This window comes from Mobula birostris, chromosome 14, assembly GCF_030028105.1.
Source record: "Mobula birostris isolate sMobBir1 chromosome 14, sMobBir1.hap1, whole genome shotgun sequence".
NCBI classification, from domain to species: Eukaryota; Metazoa; Chordata; class Chondrichthyes; order Myliobatiformes; family Myliobatidae; genus Mobula; species Mobula birostris.
Genome location: NC_092383.1, coordinates 36,898,011 through 36,918,348, shown reverse-complemented (window position 1 = coordinate 36,918,348; position 20,338 = coordinate 36,898,011). Strand labels below are relative to the sequence as shown.

Sequence of the window (20,338 nt, the reverse complement as noted above, 5' to 3'; positions counted from 1 at the left end):
CTCTCACCATTCATCTTTTCCTTCCAAATGACCTTCTTAGTTTCCTTCTGCAAGTTTTTACAAGGTCCCCAATCTTCTATCTTCCCACTAGCTCTGGCTTCCTTGTATGCCCTCTCTTTTGCTTTTACTTTGGCTATGACTTCACTTGTCAGCCACAGTGGTGTCTTCTTCCCTTTGAAAATTTCTTCTTATTTGGAATATATCTGTCTTGCACTTCCCTCATTTTTCACAGAAACTCCAGCCATTGCTGCTCTGCTGTCCTTCCTGCAAATGTCCTTTTCCAGTCAACTTCAGCCAGTTGCTCTCTCATGCCACTGTAATTTCCTTTATTCCACAGAAATACTGACACATTGGATTTTACTTTTTCCCTCTCAAATTTCAATGTGAACACGATCATATCGTGATTACTATTCCCTAAGGCTTCCTTAAGCAAAAAGAGTAAATAATCGTCACTTTGGACTGCGAGCCTTCATCAAGACTCCAGATGAAGGGCCCCATAGTCTCGACCTGAAACGTCGGCTGTTTACTTCTTTCCATAGACCCCCCCAAACTGGACCCCTAAAATTCGCCTACCGACACAACCAATCGACAGACTACGCAATAGCCACTGCTCTACATACCATCTATAGACATCTGGAGAACAACACTTATGTGAGAATACTGTTCTTGGACTACAGTTCAGCTTTCAACACCATAGTTCCATCCAGGATCGACAAGAAGCTCAGAGTCCTCGGCCTTGACCCTGCCTTGTGCAGCTGGATCCTGGACTTCCTGTCAGATTGCCGGCAGGTGGTAAGAGTGGGCTTCCTCACCTCCACCCCTCTGACTCTCAATACAGGAGCCCCTCAGGGCTGTGTACTAAGTCCCCTCCTTTACTCCCTGTATACCCATGACTGTGTCACCGCCCTCAGTTCTAATCTGCTAGTTAAATTTGCCAATGACACGACATTGATTAGCCTAATCTCAAACAGTAACGAGGTGGCCTACAGGGAAGAAGTCACCTCTGTGACACAGTGATGTCAAGAAAACAACCTCTCCCTCAATGTCGTAAAACAAAGGAGCTGGTGGAGGATTACGGGAGGAATGGAGATGGGCTAACCCCTATTAACATCAATGGATCTGGAGTTGAGAGGGTAAACAGCTTCAAGTTTCTCTGCATCCACATCACCAAGGACCTCACGTGGTCTGTACACACCAGCTGTGTGGTGAAAAAGGCACAACAGTGCCTCTTTCACCTCAGACAGTTAAGGAAATTTGGTATGGGCCCCCAAATCCTAAGAACTTTCTACAGGGGCATAATTGAGAACATCCTGACTGGATGCATCACTGCCTGGTATGGTAACCGTACTTCCCTTAATCACAGGATTCTGCGGAGAGTGGTGCGGACAGCCCAGCACATCTGTAGTTGTGAACTTCCCATAATTCAGGACATTTACAAAGACAGATGTTTAAAAGGGCTCCAAGGATCATTGGGGACCCCGAGTCACCCCAACCACAACCTATTCCAGCTGCTACCATCCGGAAAACAGTACCACAACTGATGCGCTACCAATTACTCCAAAAGACTGGAAGTAGAGTAAATACTGAAAGGCTTTAGTTAACAGCAAATGGACCAACGTCCATGCTGAGCATCTGTCCCGGACTGAGGAAGGTGCAGTCCCACAATCACCTTTATTCAGGGGTCTGTGGGAGGAGCCACAGGAGCAGTCAGCAGAGGGGCGTGCCCAGGCAAGTAACCCAGTTACAACCTATATATATGGTTTACCACAACAACATAAAAGCCAGGACCAATACGCTCCAGGACAGCTTCTTCCACCAGGCCATCAGACTGATTAACTCATGCTGATTTGAGTGTATTTGTATGTTACATTATCTGTTCTATTTATTATAAATTACTACGATTGCACATTTAGACAGAGACGTAACAAAGATTTTTACTCATGTATGTAAAGGATGTAAGAAATAAAGTCAAATCAATGCTGCCTGACCTGCTGATTGCTTTGGATTTCCAGCATCTGCAGATTTTCTTGTGTTTGTGTCCATGCTACTATATACTGGAAGTGTTTGCTTCTGAGTTTGGAGTTTGGTTTTGATCCACTCAGTGGGCAATCAATACAAAATGGAATAGCATCAATGATCCCCTGATTCCTTCAAAGAATCTGGCCTCAAATGGAGCAGCCAGGAGGTCAGTTAGTACACTTAAAGCAACTGTGATGAAGCAAATGTTGCAGGGAGCTTTAGAAACCATCAGACATGCCTTGGCTAATTTCTTGCTGATGTACGGACCACCACCAGCTATACAATTGCACAGCTCTTTAAGATAAAGTGAAGAACATGCTTGAGATTGAGTTAAATGGAATTTGGCTCCTTGAACTCGACAGAAGCTCTTGAGTCAAAAATCATTATTACTGTAATCAGAACAAATGTAGTTTCAAGTGAAACAAGGGCACATGTGTTCTTAGCTCCAAGCAAGTCAAACACACACAAACAGGGAGGAAGTAGAACTTAGTTGAAACTGGTGACAGAATCCAATATTCGCAAAGGTCATATGATTCCTGCTGAAGATAACCCAAGACTGACAGTGACCCACTTGACTAAATTATATCTGTGTTGGATCTAATGCAGACTTCAGAAAGTGCAGTGAGAAATCCAAGTCTGACACAGTCCAAAAATTGATTCAACGCCAAAACGTAAAGCAATCAGGAGGCAATTATAAGATTAGTAGTTTTTCACTCATTGTGTATGGTGACAAGTTACAAATAGCTCACCCTCTCCATAAAATTGGTGCATCTTTAAACATGAACATCCTTTTCTGAGAATACACAAGAATGTGAATCCAATAATCCTATCAATAGAAGAGTAATACAGTGAACCTACTCTTAATAGTATCACAGACTGTATAGAACACAAACTTCCAAAGTCTCCAATAACAGTTTAAAGTTGCAGATTCACAAATAAACCATTTTATGGATGTGTAGTGCAATTCAATTCCTGAATTACATCCCTTACACTGATTTAACACACAAGCGTTGCCAGCACCATTAACACTCTGGATGATCGACGATGGGATTCAGTATGGGTTGCCCTAGGAAGAACCATACTGGAAAGTAAACCTTGGTGGATGGAAAAACTCTAAAGAAAACATTCCCTAACCGGAAGAATTTATCATCCTTCTATTAAAAATGATATAAAAAATGGCAATTGCTTTAAAAAAAAATGCACCATCTTAAATACAACTATTTTTGTTGAATTTGTTTTGTATTATTCTCTACAGATTCTGTTGGCATTTCCATTAGACTTGGATACCTATTGAACTAACAAAAAATTCAGTAACAATCACACTGGATATCCCTTGGATGGTGAAGTATGCCTGATGGCTCAATATAAGCTGCAGTCCCAATGTGGTCTCTGTACTTACCATCACCACCATTCAATTCACTACCTCCTGAAGAATTCCCGTAAACATAATGCACATTGCTTTCCAACTCTACCTTGGAGACAACGTAGCCAATGTCACCAACTTAATGCAGCATACTAGTGAGAGACAACAGTACCATCAAGGTACAGAACTCCTTCCAGATGGGTCAGAATCAAAGCAACACACACAACATGCTGGAGGAACTCAGCAGGCCAAGCAGCATCTATGGAGAAGAGTGAACAGTCGATGTTTTGGGCCAAGGAGCTGACATTTTATTAACAGAAGAACTTGAACTGTGAGTGATGACGGGGAATTATCATTTAATGAGACTGGGCAGCAGTTAAAGCTGCTGCTCACAGCCCCTAAGTTAACTAGCTGTTATAAATCACCATGATTACCCCAGAGCATGGAAATAGGAAAAGCAAGGTAAGCAGAATTGATGAGCATGCAATTTGCAGGGGTTACCTGGAAAGCAGAGGGAGAAATAGGACTGATGGGATAAGCTGGTGTGAAATGAATGGCTTCCTGTGTCGCACGAATATTAATTTTAATTTTTTCATGAATTCTGTCTGTTTTATTTACAGCCTGCACGCTAAAGCCAAAGGCAGTCAACCTGTTTTTGTGGAAATACCCATGGAGCAATACATTTCTTACCCATGGGGCACCAGACCCAAGAAAGGGCAAGAAAAACTGGAGGAACAAAAGCATGCTAAACTGTGTCAAGCATTGCTGGAAATCCAGCGTGAAAACAAATAGACAGAAAAGCAGAAATAAAACTGTCAAATGCTGAAAATCTAAAGTTACAGAAAATGCTGAAAGCACTCAGGTCAGGCAGCATCTATGGAGAAAAACAGTTAACATCTCAGGCTGAAGAATTAGCAAAAGCAACATAAATATTCAGCGAGCAATATATCCCATGGACCGAATTCAATGTGAAATATTGACCTTCTCTGCCCTCTCTTGCTGAGACCCTCCAACATGTGCTTTGATTTCACAAATTGACATTGTAATTTGGCTATGGAATGAGCCCAAGCAACTAACAACCTGAGAGTTGCACCTGGAAAAATCTGATGATTACTGAACCCCTGGGTAGAAACCCCTTTCTTCATCTTCTCTAGTCCTCCATCCAGTAACTTCCTCTACACCCTAGTTTCTGAGCCCTTCCTCAGGTCCAGCTGCCCCTCAGCCTGCTCCCTGTTTCAGCAATAGCTCCAGCCTACCCCGTCAAATCTCCAGCAGGGCAACATTTTCTCTCCCTCTCCCGTGCAGTCCCATCTTTCCTGTCAAGTGGTGACCAGAACATTACACAACATTCAGCCTTTCAGTGTTGTAACCAGCTCTATTATAAGCACCCCTACTCTTACGTTCCATGCCTATGTTATTAAAGAGAAACATCCTGTCTCTCTTTAGATCCCTGATCTAATTCCCATGTTCAAGGATATATGGCCATAAAAGGTCATTTTGTTCCACCACACCATCATCTCCCGTACATTCCCTAGGCTCATGTCTTTAAGTTCATTACCTCACACTTTATAGACTAACTTCCATTTGCTACTTTTCTGCCTAATTGACCAGACTATCCCTCAGGCTTTACTCCCCACTGTTGACCACAAGGCCAATTGCTACACATGCAAAGCCACCTGCATTTAAATACAAGCATTCAAATCTCTTCTGTGTTGCTCCGGAATTCAAGAGGACACGCTTCCATTCTTGTTTTGAACTCCAAATTGACTAAATCTTCCAGGACTTGTCTGTCAGGTGGTTAGATTGTCTGAAAGATGGTACTTCCTTCTATCATTTACAAAGGGCTTCTGTGTACTCCTGATGTATGAACAAGGTTCTCATAGTTCCATCAAAAATCAAGAATTCCCAAGAGACAAAAGGGATAAAGTTTTCTCCTCAAATCTTTTTCTTTATTTTGTAACCTCTTTGCTTTCCAGAGCTTGGAAGAGTCTGGTGCAAGTGACACTGCCTGCCCAAGGACACCAATTGAGAGCAACCAACAGTAGTTCTTTCAGTGCACAGGTCAGTGTGACTGTCTCCACTGACTGACTGGAGGAGCAGCTAGAATCCAGGTATACTTTTTCTCTCCAAATCCCAATCCCCTTATAAACATAGAAACCCTTTAACGTCACTGACTTAAATCCCATCTACAGCAGACATGATAAATATGTCTACTAACTGTGGCTCAGTACAGGGTCATCAGCATTGTGACCGTACCTCAGTCTAATTCATAGGGAACATGGCAGTAACATCAGTGTGATCATCAAGAGACCCAAAGCAGATGAATTAGTTATCCTCAAAATTACCAGTCAGAACCAGAGTTCAAAAAGATTGGACTATATGTGCACAAATCTTAAAGCTGGTGGAAAAGCCATCAGAAAGGCTAATGGGACATTGACCTTTCCCTCAATATTCAAAGGGAGGTCATGACGTACTTCTTGCAGCATCAGTCACATGCTTTCTGTTTTAACCAGTGTACTTCAAGTAAGAATCAGCAGCCTTGGAGGGGCACACTATAAGTGCACTAGTACAATGCCTCAGGGATTCTGGAGATAAACTGCAAGGCCGTTAAATAAATTTTGCTTGTATTTATCATCCGCTGGGATGGAAATCAAGATCAAAGAGACATGATCAGACAGCGTCTCACTCAGGAAATACATTTCAAAGAACAGTGGGAATTTGAGAAGACTCATGCCCAGAGCCCACTGATGCTCCAGACAACCGGTGCTTTGGAGACTGGGTCAACAGACACTGTGGGTTAGAGATTTGAGGGGGAAGCAAAAGTGGGAATTGTTGATATGAAGATCAGCAGAGATCTGCTAATATGGAACATGGATACAAGGAGTTGAATAAATTCCTGCTGTTCCTTCCAAAACCACTGTATCATCCCAAAAGTTCCAGCCCATAATAGCGGTCCAAACTCTTCTGTCTACACCTACTGTGATCCAGCAAATATTAAATTCATGCTACTGACCCAAGATCTAAAATTAACTAAGATCTGTTCTGATCTACAGCTAAATCACCAGCATTGCTTCTGCAATTTTAGCCAATAGCATTTGTAACTCATAGACTTAAGGTTGTGGACAATTCTCAGAACCTTGTACCAAGTCCCCTCCTTTACTCCCTGTATACCCATGACTGTGTCACCACCCACAGCTCTAATCTGCTAATTAAATTTGCCAATAACACTACATTGAATGGCCTAATCTCAAACAATAACGAGGTAGCCTACAGGAAAGAAGTAATCTCTCTGACACCGTGGTGTCAAGAAAATAACTTCTCCCTGAATGTCGCAAAAACAAAGGAGCTGGATGTGGATTACAGGAGGAATGGAGACAGGCTAACCCTTATTGACATCAACGGTTCTGGAGTTGAGAGGGTAAACAGTTTCAAGCTACTCGGCATCCACATCACTGAGGGCCTACATGGTCTGTACACACCAGCTATGTGGTGAAAAAGGCACAACAGCACCTCTTTTACCACAGACGTTTGAGGAAGTTTGGTATCCTAAGATCTTTCTACAGGGGCACAATTGAGAGTATCCTGACTGGCTGCATCACTGCCTGGTATGGGAACTGCACCGCCCTCAATCTCAGGACTCTGCAGAGAGTGGCACAGGCAACCCAGCACATCTGTAGTTGTGAACTTCCCACTATTCAGGACATTTACAAAGACAGGTGTGAAAAAAGGGCCCGAAGGATCATTGGGGACCCGAGCCATCCCAACCACAATCTATTCCAGTTGCTATCATCCAGGAAACAGTACCACCGCATAAAAGCCAGGACAAACAGGCTCTGGGACTAGGCCATCAGACTGATTAACTCATGCTGATTTGAATGTATTTCTATGTTACATTAACTGTTCTATTTATTATAAATTACTGTGATTGCACATTTAGACGAAGTAATGTAAAGATTTTTACTCATGTATGTGAAGGATGTAAGAAATAAAGTCAATTCAATTAATGTAATCCCAGGAATATGGATACTTAAAAAGAACTGTTCTTCCGTTCAGAGGATAATGATCAGAGTTTCTGTGGTACACATTTCCCCATGATCAAACCCAGTCGAGTCTACAGAGTTTCAGCTTGTACCATCGTTACTCTGGAGAACAGTTCTCTGGCCTGCCACTGAGGTGGCTTGGCAATTCCAGAATCTGCTGACTACCAATCTCGGTAGCTCTTCTAGAGGGAATTCAATTATGGGTTAGGATCCAACTTTGGTTTCGCAAATGCATGATAGAACTGCACAGGAATATTCCCTATTATTATAAGAGAGGGGGAAATGGCTGGGTGAGTGACCAGAAAGGGTACTGTCTGTGTTTGAGATGGTAAAGCCTGTCAAAGTTTCACATTAAAAATTTCAGATTTCTATGGGGAATGAAGATGGGTAAGTTACAATATTCATTAATTAGTACATAACTGGAATACTGCATCCACTTCCAGTTACCAAATAAAGGCCCTATATTGCCTAGCTAGAGTGGAGGTGGAGAGGATGTTTCCAATAGTAGGGAAAGTCTAGGACAAGAGGGCACAGTCTCAATAGAAAGACATGCCTTTAGAACAGAGATGAAGAGAAATTTGTTTAGCCAGAGGGTGGTGAGTCTGTGGAATTCATCACCACAGACAGCTGTGGAGGCCAAGTCATTGGGTCTATTTTAAGCAAAGCCTGATAGGTTCTTGATTAGTAAGGCGCCAAGAAAGAGAAGATAGAGCATAGTCAATGAATTGCATGGCTTAATTTGGCTGCTGTGCCTTATGGACTTATTACAGCATGTGCAGATTTACCCAAATAGTTTTGGAGATTAGAGGTTGGGGATTCCTGACAGAAGCTAGAGTAGTCCTCCTTTGAGTAAAGGAGGTTGAGAGGAGATTTGATAGAAGATCATGACAGGTTTTCCCAATAGCAGATGCATCAAGGACCAGGAAGCAAAGTGAGGGGCAAAAGGCACTGAAAGAAAAGGTTCCTTTGATTGGAGTGGAGATGATCTGGAGCCCATTGTGAGTGTGGTAGAAATGGGATTGTATAGGCAGGAGAGAAAGACATTTGCAAGGCTATGGAAAGAGGGTCTAACTAGCTGCCTCCCCTTTAGGACCAGTTCTGAGATTTTATTTCACCATCCAGAATATATTCTCAACAACTGAACAGTGAAGGGGCTTTGAGGAACGGAAATGCTATTCCCACTGTGTAATGTTATTGGACACCCAATACTTCACAATAATTGTTCATGGCAGGTGAAGTTTCCAGCCTTAAGTGCAAACTTATGCCAGTTTATGTCAGTTGGAATTTGCTCAACATGGACATGAAAGTTTTGTACCCTCAGTAATAGTGATCATAATTTCACCTTTTAAATGGGCTAGACTTATGCTTTCCTCTAAATCAGGGGTGGCCAACCTTTTACATTCCATGCATCAATTTTTTCCACTCACAAGTTCAGATGCGCCATACAACTCTTGTACCCCCATTCAATTCTTGTAAAAATGTTAATATAGAACTTGTGCGTGAAAAAATTGACGCATGGAATATAAAAGGATGGCCACCCCTGCCCTAAATTTTAAAAAATTGCCCTAATAATTAGAGACCAGAATTGGGCTTACCAAAAGATACAATGCCAGGGGTGAAACAAGATAGGCCTAGGAGGAGCCCATACTGTCTAACTGATGTTCTCACAGTCTTAGCACAAAGAAAGCCTCTTTGCCTCAGCTTGGTATTAAATCACGGGAGCCAGGACTAGGATTTCCATATATGTGGTCTATACTAATGGTATTCATTGTGAGGCTGAATGTTAATAGAATTCTCAAATACCCCCACTTCAATTCAATTTGTCATTGCTCAGTACAGTTTAATTATCTGTGCCACATGATGACATGTCAATCAGAGTGAACTATAGACAACCATCCATCAGTACATTCACGCTGCATGTGCTTGTGTTGGGACTGGGTCTGCACACTGGCCTGTTACCCCTAGGAAGTAATGTTTTGTTGGTTCAATTGGCAAGTTAGCGGGAATGAACTACTTTGGGAAATATTAACATGAAATATTCTGCTTTCAAAAGGGCAAATTATTCTTCTTTACCACAGCACCAGACTTATAATTTGCAATTTTGTACCAGAATGGGACCAGCTTCACACAGCAGGACTATCCATTCAAACTGATTAAAGACAGTGAAGTGTCCCTCTTGTGCTTTATAGGGGAAGAAAATAAACAAACTTTAAAAATAAGAACAGTGTGATGTTAAACTTACATAATCAGCAAATAATATAATGAACACACAATATGAGCACTTCATCTGTCTTGCAATTAGCTTCATTGGAAACAGCTGTGACTGGGGATTGGACAGAGGCCTTCTGTGCTCTTGGGTCAGACCAACAAGTCTTGAGATTTGGCTAATCCACTTGCATTCTTTAAGTATCCTGGTAATTTAGGAGTGAGTTATGACATAAGATCCTTAACTCAAGAGATTAATTTTGTTTCCCTTTTCACAGGTGTAGACAGTTTCCGGTATTTGCTGTCTTACTTCAGATTTCCAGCACCCGCAGTTCTTTTTTGCTTTCACTTCTGATAATTTAGGTGGTGACAGAGAGAAAATGACTAAGGCACCAATTTTTCACATCCATCAAGGTCTCCCACTGCCTATCATGGCTGTTTTATTCATTGCCTACAGTACTACACTTTCTGTTTGATTTTTTTTACATTTACATCTAGCATAACCCAAAACTCAAGGACATATAACTGAAACCTGCTTCAAGCACAACAACCTCTCACAATAGGGCCAACAGTTCTAGAGGAATTAATCACCAAAACGTCAAGAAAATCCACCATTTCACATTGATTGTGCTGAACAGAAGCTATGGAGTGCACAGTGTGTGAAATGCAGGCTGTGGTATTCACTCAGTTAAGCCTACCTCTATTACTAAACAGTATTCAACTTTTAAAAAAAAACAATACTTGCACAGATATTTTTACTAAGCCAAAATTATGTAAACGTAAATCAAAAAATCTACAGCTGCTAAAAATCTGAAATAAAAACAGAAAATGCTGGAGTTACTCAGGACAGGCAGCGTCTGTAGGAAGAAAAACTGGTAATATTTCTACCGGAAGGGTCTGACAAAGGGTCTTTACACAAAACATTAAATCTGTTCCACTTCTGTGTGTGTGGCCTGATCTGCTGAGTATGTCTCACATCACACTAAAGACCAGAAAATGCAAACACAAATTTCTGTTTGACACTTTTGAAACCATTATTAGTTCTTTGGTATTTCAAGAACAGAATTCTACCATGGGTTTGATCAGCTCAAGAATCCACCCAGAATCTAGAACCCATTCTGAATACATCCACTCCCCAATCTTTGACCAAGCATGAACTCAAGATGAGGACTGGTAGCCATCAGCTGAAGGAAAACAAACAGTCTTGAGCACCACAAAAACCAGAGCAATACCTTGTTACGAATACAGCAGCATCCACAGCTGGATAGTCATCCTTCCCACCGGGCACCTGGTTATTTCCCAGGTATCGTGCTGCAAACTCTCTGTGCTGCCAATGGCAGAAGCTCTCCAGTGACTTCTCTCCATGGTGACCAATCGACAGCTGCTCCTGTGAACAGGTTTCCAAAATGCATTGTGCAAATGAAACAAATTCAAATTCATAAGCTGCCTACAGTAAAAATAACACTGCCACATTACTGCAGACAACCTTACTTAGTAAGGCCCATCAGAAGCTAGTCACATAGACCATTGGACTCTTATGGTCTTTCCCCCTACACCTCTCTTCTCTAAGTGATAGTTTTACCACTTTTCAATGCTGAGGGGTGATTTGAAATGGACAGTTAACCGACCAACTAGTGTAATTGGGATATGGAAAGAAACCAGGGCTGTATCAAGATATCTTCAAGCAGTGGTGCCTCAGAAAGTCGGCATCCATTAAGGAGCCCGATCACCCAGGACATGCCCTCATCTCATTGTTACCATCAGGAAGGAGGTACAGAAGCCTGAAATATATACATTTACTGTAATTGATATTTTTCTTTCTATGTTATGTATTGCATTCTACCACTGTTACTGCTGCCAAGTTAACAAATTTCACGACACATGCCAATGATAATAAACCTGATTCTGATTCTGCAGGGGAAACCTAATTATTTGGCCAGAGGGAAAACATGCAAACTCTGTACACAGCATTAGAAGTCAGGACCAAACATGGGGCACTCGCTCTAAAGGCTACCATTCAGCCCCACAGCTTGTTTCAGAACAGAAATACGCTGGCATTCTAATACATCGGCTCACCAAGTTGAGTCGAGAATGTTGTCACGGTCACAAGTATGGTGAGGCACAAGTGCAATGAAAGACTTGCCTATAACAGCATCAAAGGGAAAACAGAACAAAAATTAAACATAAATACACCAAGACAGTGAAGAGAGAAAAAAAACTGAGAAAAAAACAAGACACGAGTGCAAAAATGTGTTGCAGTTTAATGAGGAATGGCTATGATGTGGATTGATGTGCTATGAAAACGTTCATGATACTTGAACCGATTCTCAAAGATTAGAAAAGCTCAGTAAAGTATACCGAAGCCAACCATTCAGCAAGTTTGATAGAGGCCAGTCATGTGACTAAGTTACAGCTGTGATTAATAGCTTAAGTTGTACTGGGTGAAATCCAGAAGTGCATATTGTTCACCGCTATTCAACATAACAGAGACAGAGTGTGACTAGTGTTCAGACACAGAGCACCCCAGAGTTAAATGACCACGAGAAAGGACCAAAAGGCTGTACAGCCTCCTGCTCTACCTCACTTACCGGACGGTTGTGAAGCAAAACTAGTTTGGTGACTCGAATATTGATCTTAATTCCCAGACTGTGATGCTGAAACATGTTGTATACCTGCCAAACAAAATAAAACTGTTAGCCGTCGGAATAACTTAAAAAGCTGCATACTGTCCAAAGCTGGCTATGAAACCCAGCACTGCCCATATTTTACAATGAGCTTATTTTGTGCTTTTAAATCTCACATGGGAGGGTGAATTGGAAAGAGACCGAGATCAATCAACATTCCCCCACCTTCAATTGCCTGTCCAAGTATCATATCATGTTAACAACTCCTTTAAACCCACTCACAAACTCCTAATGAAAGCTGTAGCTATTGGGACCTATGCAGGATCACACTAGTCTTACCTCTGTCTGGGATAAGTGCAACAGTATTGGTTTCAATCCTACTCCAGTCCCATCACTGGTCCTTATTTGGTCCTTTTTTGACTATGCTGCTTCCTGCACCCATGCAGAACTTCAAAGCTTCACCAACTTTGCTACTAATTCCCATCTTGTTGACTCTTCCCCAGCTCTGGAACCCGGAGAGAACCTTTGCTCTCACTGCTGAGTCCATGGTTATTTGCAAGTTGTTTGATTTCTAGCTCTTCCTGGAAAGTCTGAAGAAAGGTTAACCCTGTTTCTCCCTCTACGGATTCTACGCTATCAACTAACTTGCTTTTCTTTCAGGGTTAAAACTTTCCTCAGATTAATAGATTTAAGATGGGTTGTGCAACTGTTCTAACGGGTGGCATATTTCAACAAAACATCGCAAACTACTTGAGGGAGGGCGGTGGTGGGAATAAGGGCGAGGTGATAGAAGGTGGAGTGAGGGTCATCGCTACAAGACACCAGAGCTGGAGGAATGCAGAAATGAAGGAAGATTGGATTGCCAAGTTATAGGTGCTGAGAGAAAATGAGAATGGCACGTCTCTACAGTGTATGCAACAGAAGAGCAAATCAAAGGATGACCTTAAGGTACCCTGTCCATGCTCCCGGGCAGTGGATAGGCAGAAACAGACCCTAGATGGATGTCACTTACAGAAATGGGCCAAGTGCCTGACCAAGAAATGGCTGGAGCAAGTAACCAAATAGCAAAACTAAATGTTCCCAGTGCTAAAGTAGCAAACTAGTGAGCCTTTGAGATGACCATGTATAGACACCAAATCAATAATAAATTCTGCCTACTCACAACATTGACTCATTTCAACTTCAGCTATTATTTTTGAAATAACTGTTTCACACTCTATAAATTGACTCCAACTGGCTTTTGCTGTTCTCAGCTCAAATTATTATCCTTCCCCCACCCCCAGTCCTTTATTTCTAACTATGCAGCATCAATAGAAAAACTTTCTCACATTAATCTTCCTTTAGCTGACTCAGTGCCAAAACGTCTGAGCTGCTTGTATTAAGGATGATTAATAAAAATATACTTAATGCACAACTGAAGTTACGGATCAGTTCATTTTAATCGATAAAGAGAATTGCATAAATTTCATTTATTTGACATTTGGACTTCTGATTGTGCAGTTACACAGCACCATTTGTTGGACTAACTGGAAGGTACACATTATAGCCAGAGACGAGGGTGATATGGTGTAGGACAATCCTATGTCTTCACAGCCTGTATACTTATGGTAACAGTGCCTCCCTTGAATATTAACAACCTACTGCACCTTGTGTACATGCCTCTACAGTTTCAGAATCCATTTCCTTTATATGTGGATGAGCATAAAAGGTTCGATGCTGTCCTTCCCAAGGCAGGAGATTCCCAGTTCTACACAGTACTGTTGCCTAGGCATTGCCATGACCAGGGGAAACTTCAACATAACCCTTCTTGAAACCTCCTCCTTCTAAAGTAGTTGCAAGAACAAACTTGCACATAGCATATAGTATCAATACAGAGCAGAGTTGAAAAACAAAATGAAGGAGGACCTCAGCAAGTCAAGCAACACCTATGGAGGGAAATGGTCACGTCAAGATGCTTCAAGAGGACAACAGTTGAAACTTCAGGAAATGGCTCAAAACATGGTAGAATAATCTCTGCAGAGAGCTCTGTGGAGCACTGCAGCATAGAAACAAGCTATTTGGCCCATCTAGTCCATTCTGAACCACTATTCTGCCTAAACCCATTGCCCTGCACCTAAACCACAGCCCTCCAATCCATGTATTTATCCAAACTTCTCTTAAATGTTGCAATCATACCTGCATCCACTACTTCTGCTGGCAGCTCATTCCATATTTGCATGATCTCCTGAAGTCATTCCCCCCTCAGGTTTCCCGTATATTTCACCTTTCACCCATAACCTACGACCTCTACTTGTCTCACCCAATCTCAGTGGGAAAAGTTTGCTAACATTTGCCCTATCTACACTCCAGAGTGATTCAATTGGCTATAAGATTACAGGGATTGATGTAGACACATGGTTAAATATGTCAAGGCAAAAGGGAATAATACTTACCCAGGAGCCAAGCTTATAGAAGAATAAAGTATAAAAACAAAGAGATCGTGCTAGAATCTCACAGGTCAAGTCTCAGCTGGAGTAATGGGAAAACTGAGCACCAGACTTAACGAACACCACCAAAATCTGTAGAGATGCTCTGTGTTCTTTAAAGATGTAATGCAGAAAGGAAACTTGGTAATTATAAAGTGGAAAAATTACAACTAATCTCCTTGGAATAGAAATGTAGAAGATCTTATAGTAGTCATCTAGCTAATGAAACCCTTAACCAGAGGTTAACAATTCAAAGATCGAAATTAACAATGTCAGCCAGTTATGGCAATCTTGTTGAGCTAAGTGAATTAACGATATAAGTAGGTACCAAAGGATATGATCTAATTTTCATTTGAGCAGCTTTTCTCAACCCTTTTGCCCTGGAGAAACCCTTGAAATAATTTTCAGGTGTCAGGGAACCCCTGTGTAAACATTATTATATCTACAGCTCTATGCTAGTGTGATCAGTAAGTTGTAGATTCAATAATCCAAAATTAACTGTCAATGCTCTTTTGCGTAATGAATTTTTAGCCAATCTTTCTTGGGGAAAAAAAAACAGGCAGTCATGCTTAGCTTAAATTCAAGAAAAGTAATCTTTCTCTCCCTTTCATAAAGTTTTAAAGCTCATAAGGCAAACATAATAAATATCTGTTAAAGTGCTGGCTTAAACCAAAAAGGGATTTAATTTTTCTAAAGGTAGGCTCAGTAGGTTTAATTTAAATAAAGACTGCAAGTTGATTTTAATTAATGCTATTTACAACATAAAAATTTATTTGTTGAAGCAGTGTGTTGTGATAATGTCAGGATTTTCTCTTTTTAAGAAAGAGAAACAAAACCTCTCATGGAGCCAACCATTGATGGGGCACCATCAGTACAGATGCCAACACAGTTTCTCCTAGACAGACCTTTTCTTTCCAGATATGAAGACCAAACATTAAATATACCTTGGCCTTTACTTGTTTTGGGCACCTCTTTGCAACAGGAAAAAGTCTTCTTGAATTTCACGAGTTACAAATCTTACAAATGCTACTTGACATTTATTGGTGAAATCTGTTGACTTATTAATCCAGATTGAGAAGCTGCTGTTTTTCAGTTTATTACACAAACCCTCCTTACATGTCCTCAATACGTTGACTTACCATACCGTTTAAGAGTGAAACCTTTTCAATTTCTCATACTGTACCTTGTCCTAGTATTTTACCCATTAAATTTTACATGCTAGCATTATTAGGTTCTCACCAATTGTGTGACTTTTCCTTTTCTGGTTAATAAGTTCTGCTACTAAATATCTTGCTTTCTGACTCATTTTACTGACTGTGACTTTATTAACAAAAGCATTACTCTGCTTTGAGATTCCAATGGCCGCTAAGAATAATCAGCACTTTTCCATATCATATGGCTGTGATTTATAGTTAATTGTCTTTTCAATTTTGTTGGAGCCATTGTTACATTTGTAATTTGTTTGCGACAGACTAGGTACAATGGAATAGGACAACTTGGATCACCACTCCATATAAAACCCATTGATAAGTGGCTTTCATTGTAAAAACGGGCAATATAAGAAGAATGGAATAACAAGAATAGCATAACAGATAACTAAATGAGAAAACTGCAAAAAAATACAAAAATTTCACAGAACAATTCTCTTCAAACCTGCAGAATCCACCTTATGGAATGTTTACAACAACAGCAAGCCAGCAGCTGAGTTGCGGTGCATAAAAATTTCTTCTTTAGAATGAAAATTTCCCTCTAATTTTCTACTACACCAGTAGAGTTTGTTCACTCCCATAAGTAAGTCAGCAGCATGCAAGGGGTAGTTAGGGAAGGTCATTCAGGAGGGAGAGGCTGACATCACAGCCAAGTTGGGCAAGTCCATTCAATGCTTGGAAAACACACTCCACACTCCTCATCAGCCTACCATCCTCCCCTCCGTGCAATACAGACTCATCAATTAGCAACAGCCTCCCCATTTCACATCAAAAACTGAAAATGGGCTCAACCAAATAAACACAGTCCTTCTGCGCACTACCACACTGGACTGGGAGACAGCTAACAAAATTGCTAACAGGGCTGCTTGATCCCTGTCCACCACTGCAAATGCTATCGTTGTGCATTGCGCAAAGTTCAGAAAACAATGTTTTTTTTAAATCACGATCTCTTGCGGAACCCTAGCTGATAAACCCTGCACAGGAGACACATTTGCAAAGTGCTTAAGGCTGGAAATTAAATATTTATAAATTTCCTCAAAATGTATTATTAAAATTATAAATAAGTATTCATAAAATTTGGGAAGGGTAGGGAAAATTCTAAATATGGGGTTGCTCCAACACTAAGAAAGGAGATGAAGGCAGCATGGGGGAAGAATCTGCTCAAAAATTAAATTGAGGATCTGTTGAATGGAGCTAAGAAGCAGCAAATGCAAGAAACGTTAGCGGGAGCCAGCAATGACAAGAAACGTCATGGTGACGAAAGATGCATATAATCGTGAAAGATATTAGCCTACACGTAAACCAAACAAACTAGCGACAGTAGTTCAGAGGCAAATTCGTGGAGTGCACAAGAGATTGTTTTCTTGTTCAAAATGTTGAAGAATCAACCAGAGTGCAGATCATTTAAGATACAATAAAGTACAAAGAGGGAGGTTCAATAATGATTTGGAAGTTAAGGGTCCCGAGAGAACAATTTGTGTTGCTTGTGTAAGAGGAGGTGACAAAGGTGACTGATGAGGGTGGTGCAGTGAATGTTGTGCTGATCCAGATTAAGACACGTGATCCCTCAGAGGCTTGGTAAAGTGGATTCAAAATTGATTATCCAAAGAGGGTAGAAGATTGAGATGTTATTCTGACTGGAGGTCTATGACAAGTGGGGTTCTGCAGGAATCAGTGCTGGGACATCTGTAGTTTATAATGAGTGTCTAAATGATCTGGATAAAAATGTAGGTGGGCTGATTAACAAATCTGCACACAATACAAAATTTGGTGGAATTGTGGATAGTATGGACATCTGTCAAAATATTCAACAGGATGTATTGTAGATCAGTAAGCAGAAATGGCAGGTGGAGCTTAATCTGGACAAGTCTGAGGTGTTGCACCTTGGAAAATTAAATGCCAAAAAGAATACAATATATGTCAGAACCCTTGGGAGCATTCATATTCAGGGAAACCTTGGGGTGCAAGCGCATGGCTCCCTAAAAGCAGAAACACATGTAGAAAGGGTAATACAGATGGCTTATTGCATGTTTACCCTCACAAGTTGGTGTGGAGAGTATAAATATAATGAAGTCATGTTGCAGCCGTAGAAAACTTCAGTTGGGATACACTTGAGTCTCAAGTGCAGTTCTGGTCACTGCATGATAGAAATGGATGTGGAGGGTGTCATCGCTGCCTCCCACTAACGTTTCTTGTCATTGGATTGTATTCTCTGGAGCAGAAGGCTAAGGAGTGACCTCACAGTAGTATATAAAATTATGAGAGCACAGATAGAGAAGCATGCTATTCTCCCCAGGGAAATTTCACAGGGCATTGATTTAGGAAGCGAGGGGGTAAGTGCAAAGATTTGAGGTTTTTCATTTGTGTATACACACAGAAACGGGTAGGTGCTTGGAACACACTGTCAGGAAGCTGGTAGAAGCAGACCCAATAGCAATGTTGAACAGGCACTTAGACAGATAAATGACCAGGCAGGGAATGGAGGGATGGGGACCATGTGCAGGCAGTTGGGATTAATTCAAATTGGCACAGTCAACAAGGGCCAACAGTGCTCGCTCCTACGCTGTACTGTCTGTTTTAAATTCTGCCAGCAAACAGTTACCACGTGAGAAAATTTAACATTAAAATTAAAAGTAGGTTAGTTCAATTGGAAATCTAACCAAAGCAAACTAAGGGCCAAGGAAAAAATGGCTATGGTAGATTGGGAGATTTGAAGGAAAAACCATAAACAACGACTACCTTTTACAGAATTAATACATAGTTTTACAATTTTTTTTACAAGACAAAAGAAAAATCCAGATGAAATGTGGACTGTAGGGTAACAAAGCATTGGAGTTTCCAATCAGGAGCTATGGAGGATACACCATAGCTAATATTCAAAAATGCATCAAGAAATCCATCTTGAAGGGAAACTAGGATTAGGGCAAGAACATTACACAAAGACTAAAAACAGGTATGGTCTTTGTGAATGGAGGACCAGACCAGTTGGGTTGGATAGACCAACCGTGCATCATTTAACGAAACAGTCCATTACTGCTGCAACAAGACCAAGGCAACTTTAATGCTTAGGCCGATTAAGTGGAAAGTAACATTCATGCACCAAAGTGCTGGCAATGACCACCTCAATTAAGAAAGTCTAAACAGGTACCTTGATGTTAAACAGCATCACTGGAGATGCTCTAGACAATGACAAATTTGAAATGGACCCTTCAAATAAACACTTTGGCTATAAAGAGGATTAAAGGTGGGTATCCTGTGACCTAGTAGTCCAGATCTTTTTCTACCATCTGCAAGTGTGTGTCCGGGTGTGACACAATAGACAATAGGTGCAGGGGTAGGCTATTCGGCCCTTTGAGCCAGTACCGCCATTCACTGTGATCATGGCTGATCATCCACTATCAGTATCCATTTCCTGCCTTATCCCCATAACCTTTGATTCCGCTATCTTTAAGAACTCTATCCATCTCTTTCTTGAAAGCATCCAGAGACTTGGCCTCCACAGCCTTCTGGGGCAGAGCATTCCATATATCCACCACTCTCTGAGTGAAAAAGTTTTTGCTCAACTCTGTTCTAAATGGCCTACCCCTTATTCTTAAACTGTGGCCTCTGGTTCTGCACTCACCCATCAGCGGGAACATGCTTCCTGCCTGCAGCGTGTCCAATCCCTTAATAATCTTATATGTTTCAATAAGATCCCCTCTCAGCCTTCTAAATTCCAGAGTATACAAGCCCAGTCGCTCCAATCTTTTGACATATGACAGTCCCGCCATCCCGGGAATTAACCTTGTGAGCCTACGCTGCACTCCCTCAATAGCAAGAATGTCCTTCCTCAAATTTGGAGACCAAAACTGCACACAGTACTCCAGGTGTGGTCTCACCAGGGCCCTGTACAGCTGCAGAAGGACCTCTTTGCTCTTATACTCAATCCCCTTGTTATGAAGGCCAGCATGCTATTAGCTTTTTTCACTGTCTGCTGTACTTGCCTGCTTGCTTTCAGTGACTGATGCACAAGAATACCTAAATCTCGTTGTGCTTCCCCTTTTCCTAACTTGACTCCATTTAGATAATAATCTGCCTTCCCGTTCTTACCACCAAAGTGGATAACCTCACATTTATCCACATTAAACTGCATCTGCCATGCATCTGCCCACTCACCCAGCTTGTCCAAGTCACCCTGCATTCTCATAACATCCTCCTCACATTTCACACTGCCTCCCAGCTTTGTGTCATCTGCAAATTTGCTAATGTTACTTTTAATTCCCTCATCTAAATCATTAATATATATTGTAAACAGCTGCAGTCCCAGCACTGAACCCTGCGGTACCCCACTGGTCACCGCTTGCCATTCCGAAAGGGACCCATTAATCGCTACTCTTTGTTTTCTGTCACCCAGCCAATTTTCAATCCATGTCAG

General features: G+C 41.3%; 1 protein-coding gene across 1 annotated transcript in view; it reads right to left on the bottom strand.

The window, feature by feature from the left end:
- adamts17 (ADAM metallopeptidase with thrombospondin type 1 motif, 17) overlaps positions 1-20,338 on the bottom strand; it is a 583,128-nt gene that overhangs the window by 510,105 nt on the left and 52,685 nt on the right. Inside the window, exons 5-6 of the mRNA XM_072278384.1 lie at positions 12,216-12,299; positions 10,860-11,014 (exon numbers count right to left, since the gene is read on the bottom strand). Coding sequence (XP_072134485.1) covers positions 10,860-11,014; positions 12,216-12,299 — 239 coding nt within the window. The remainder of the gene's footprint in view (positions 1-10,859; positions 11,015-12,215; positions 12,300-20,338) is intronic.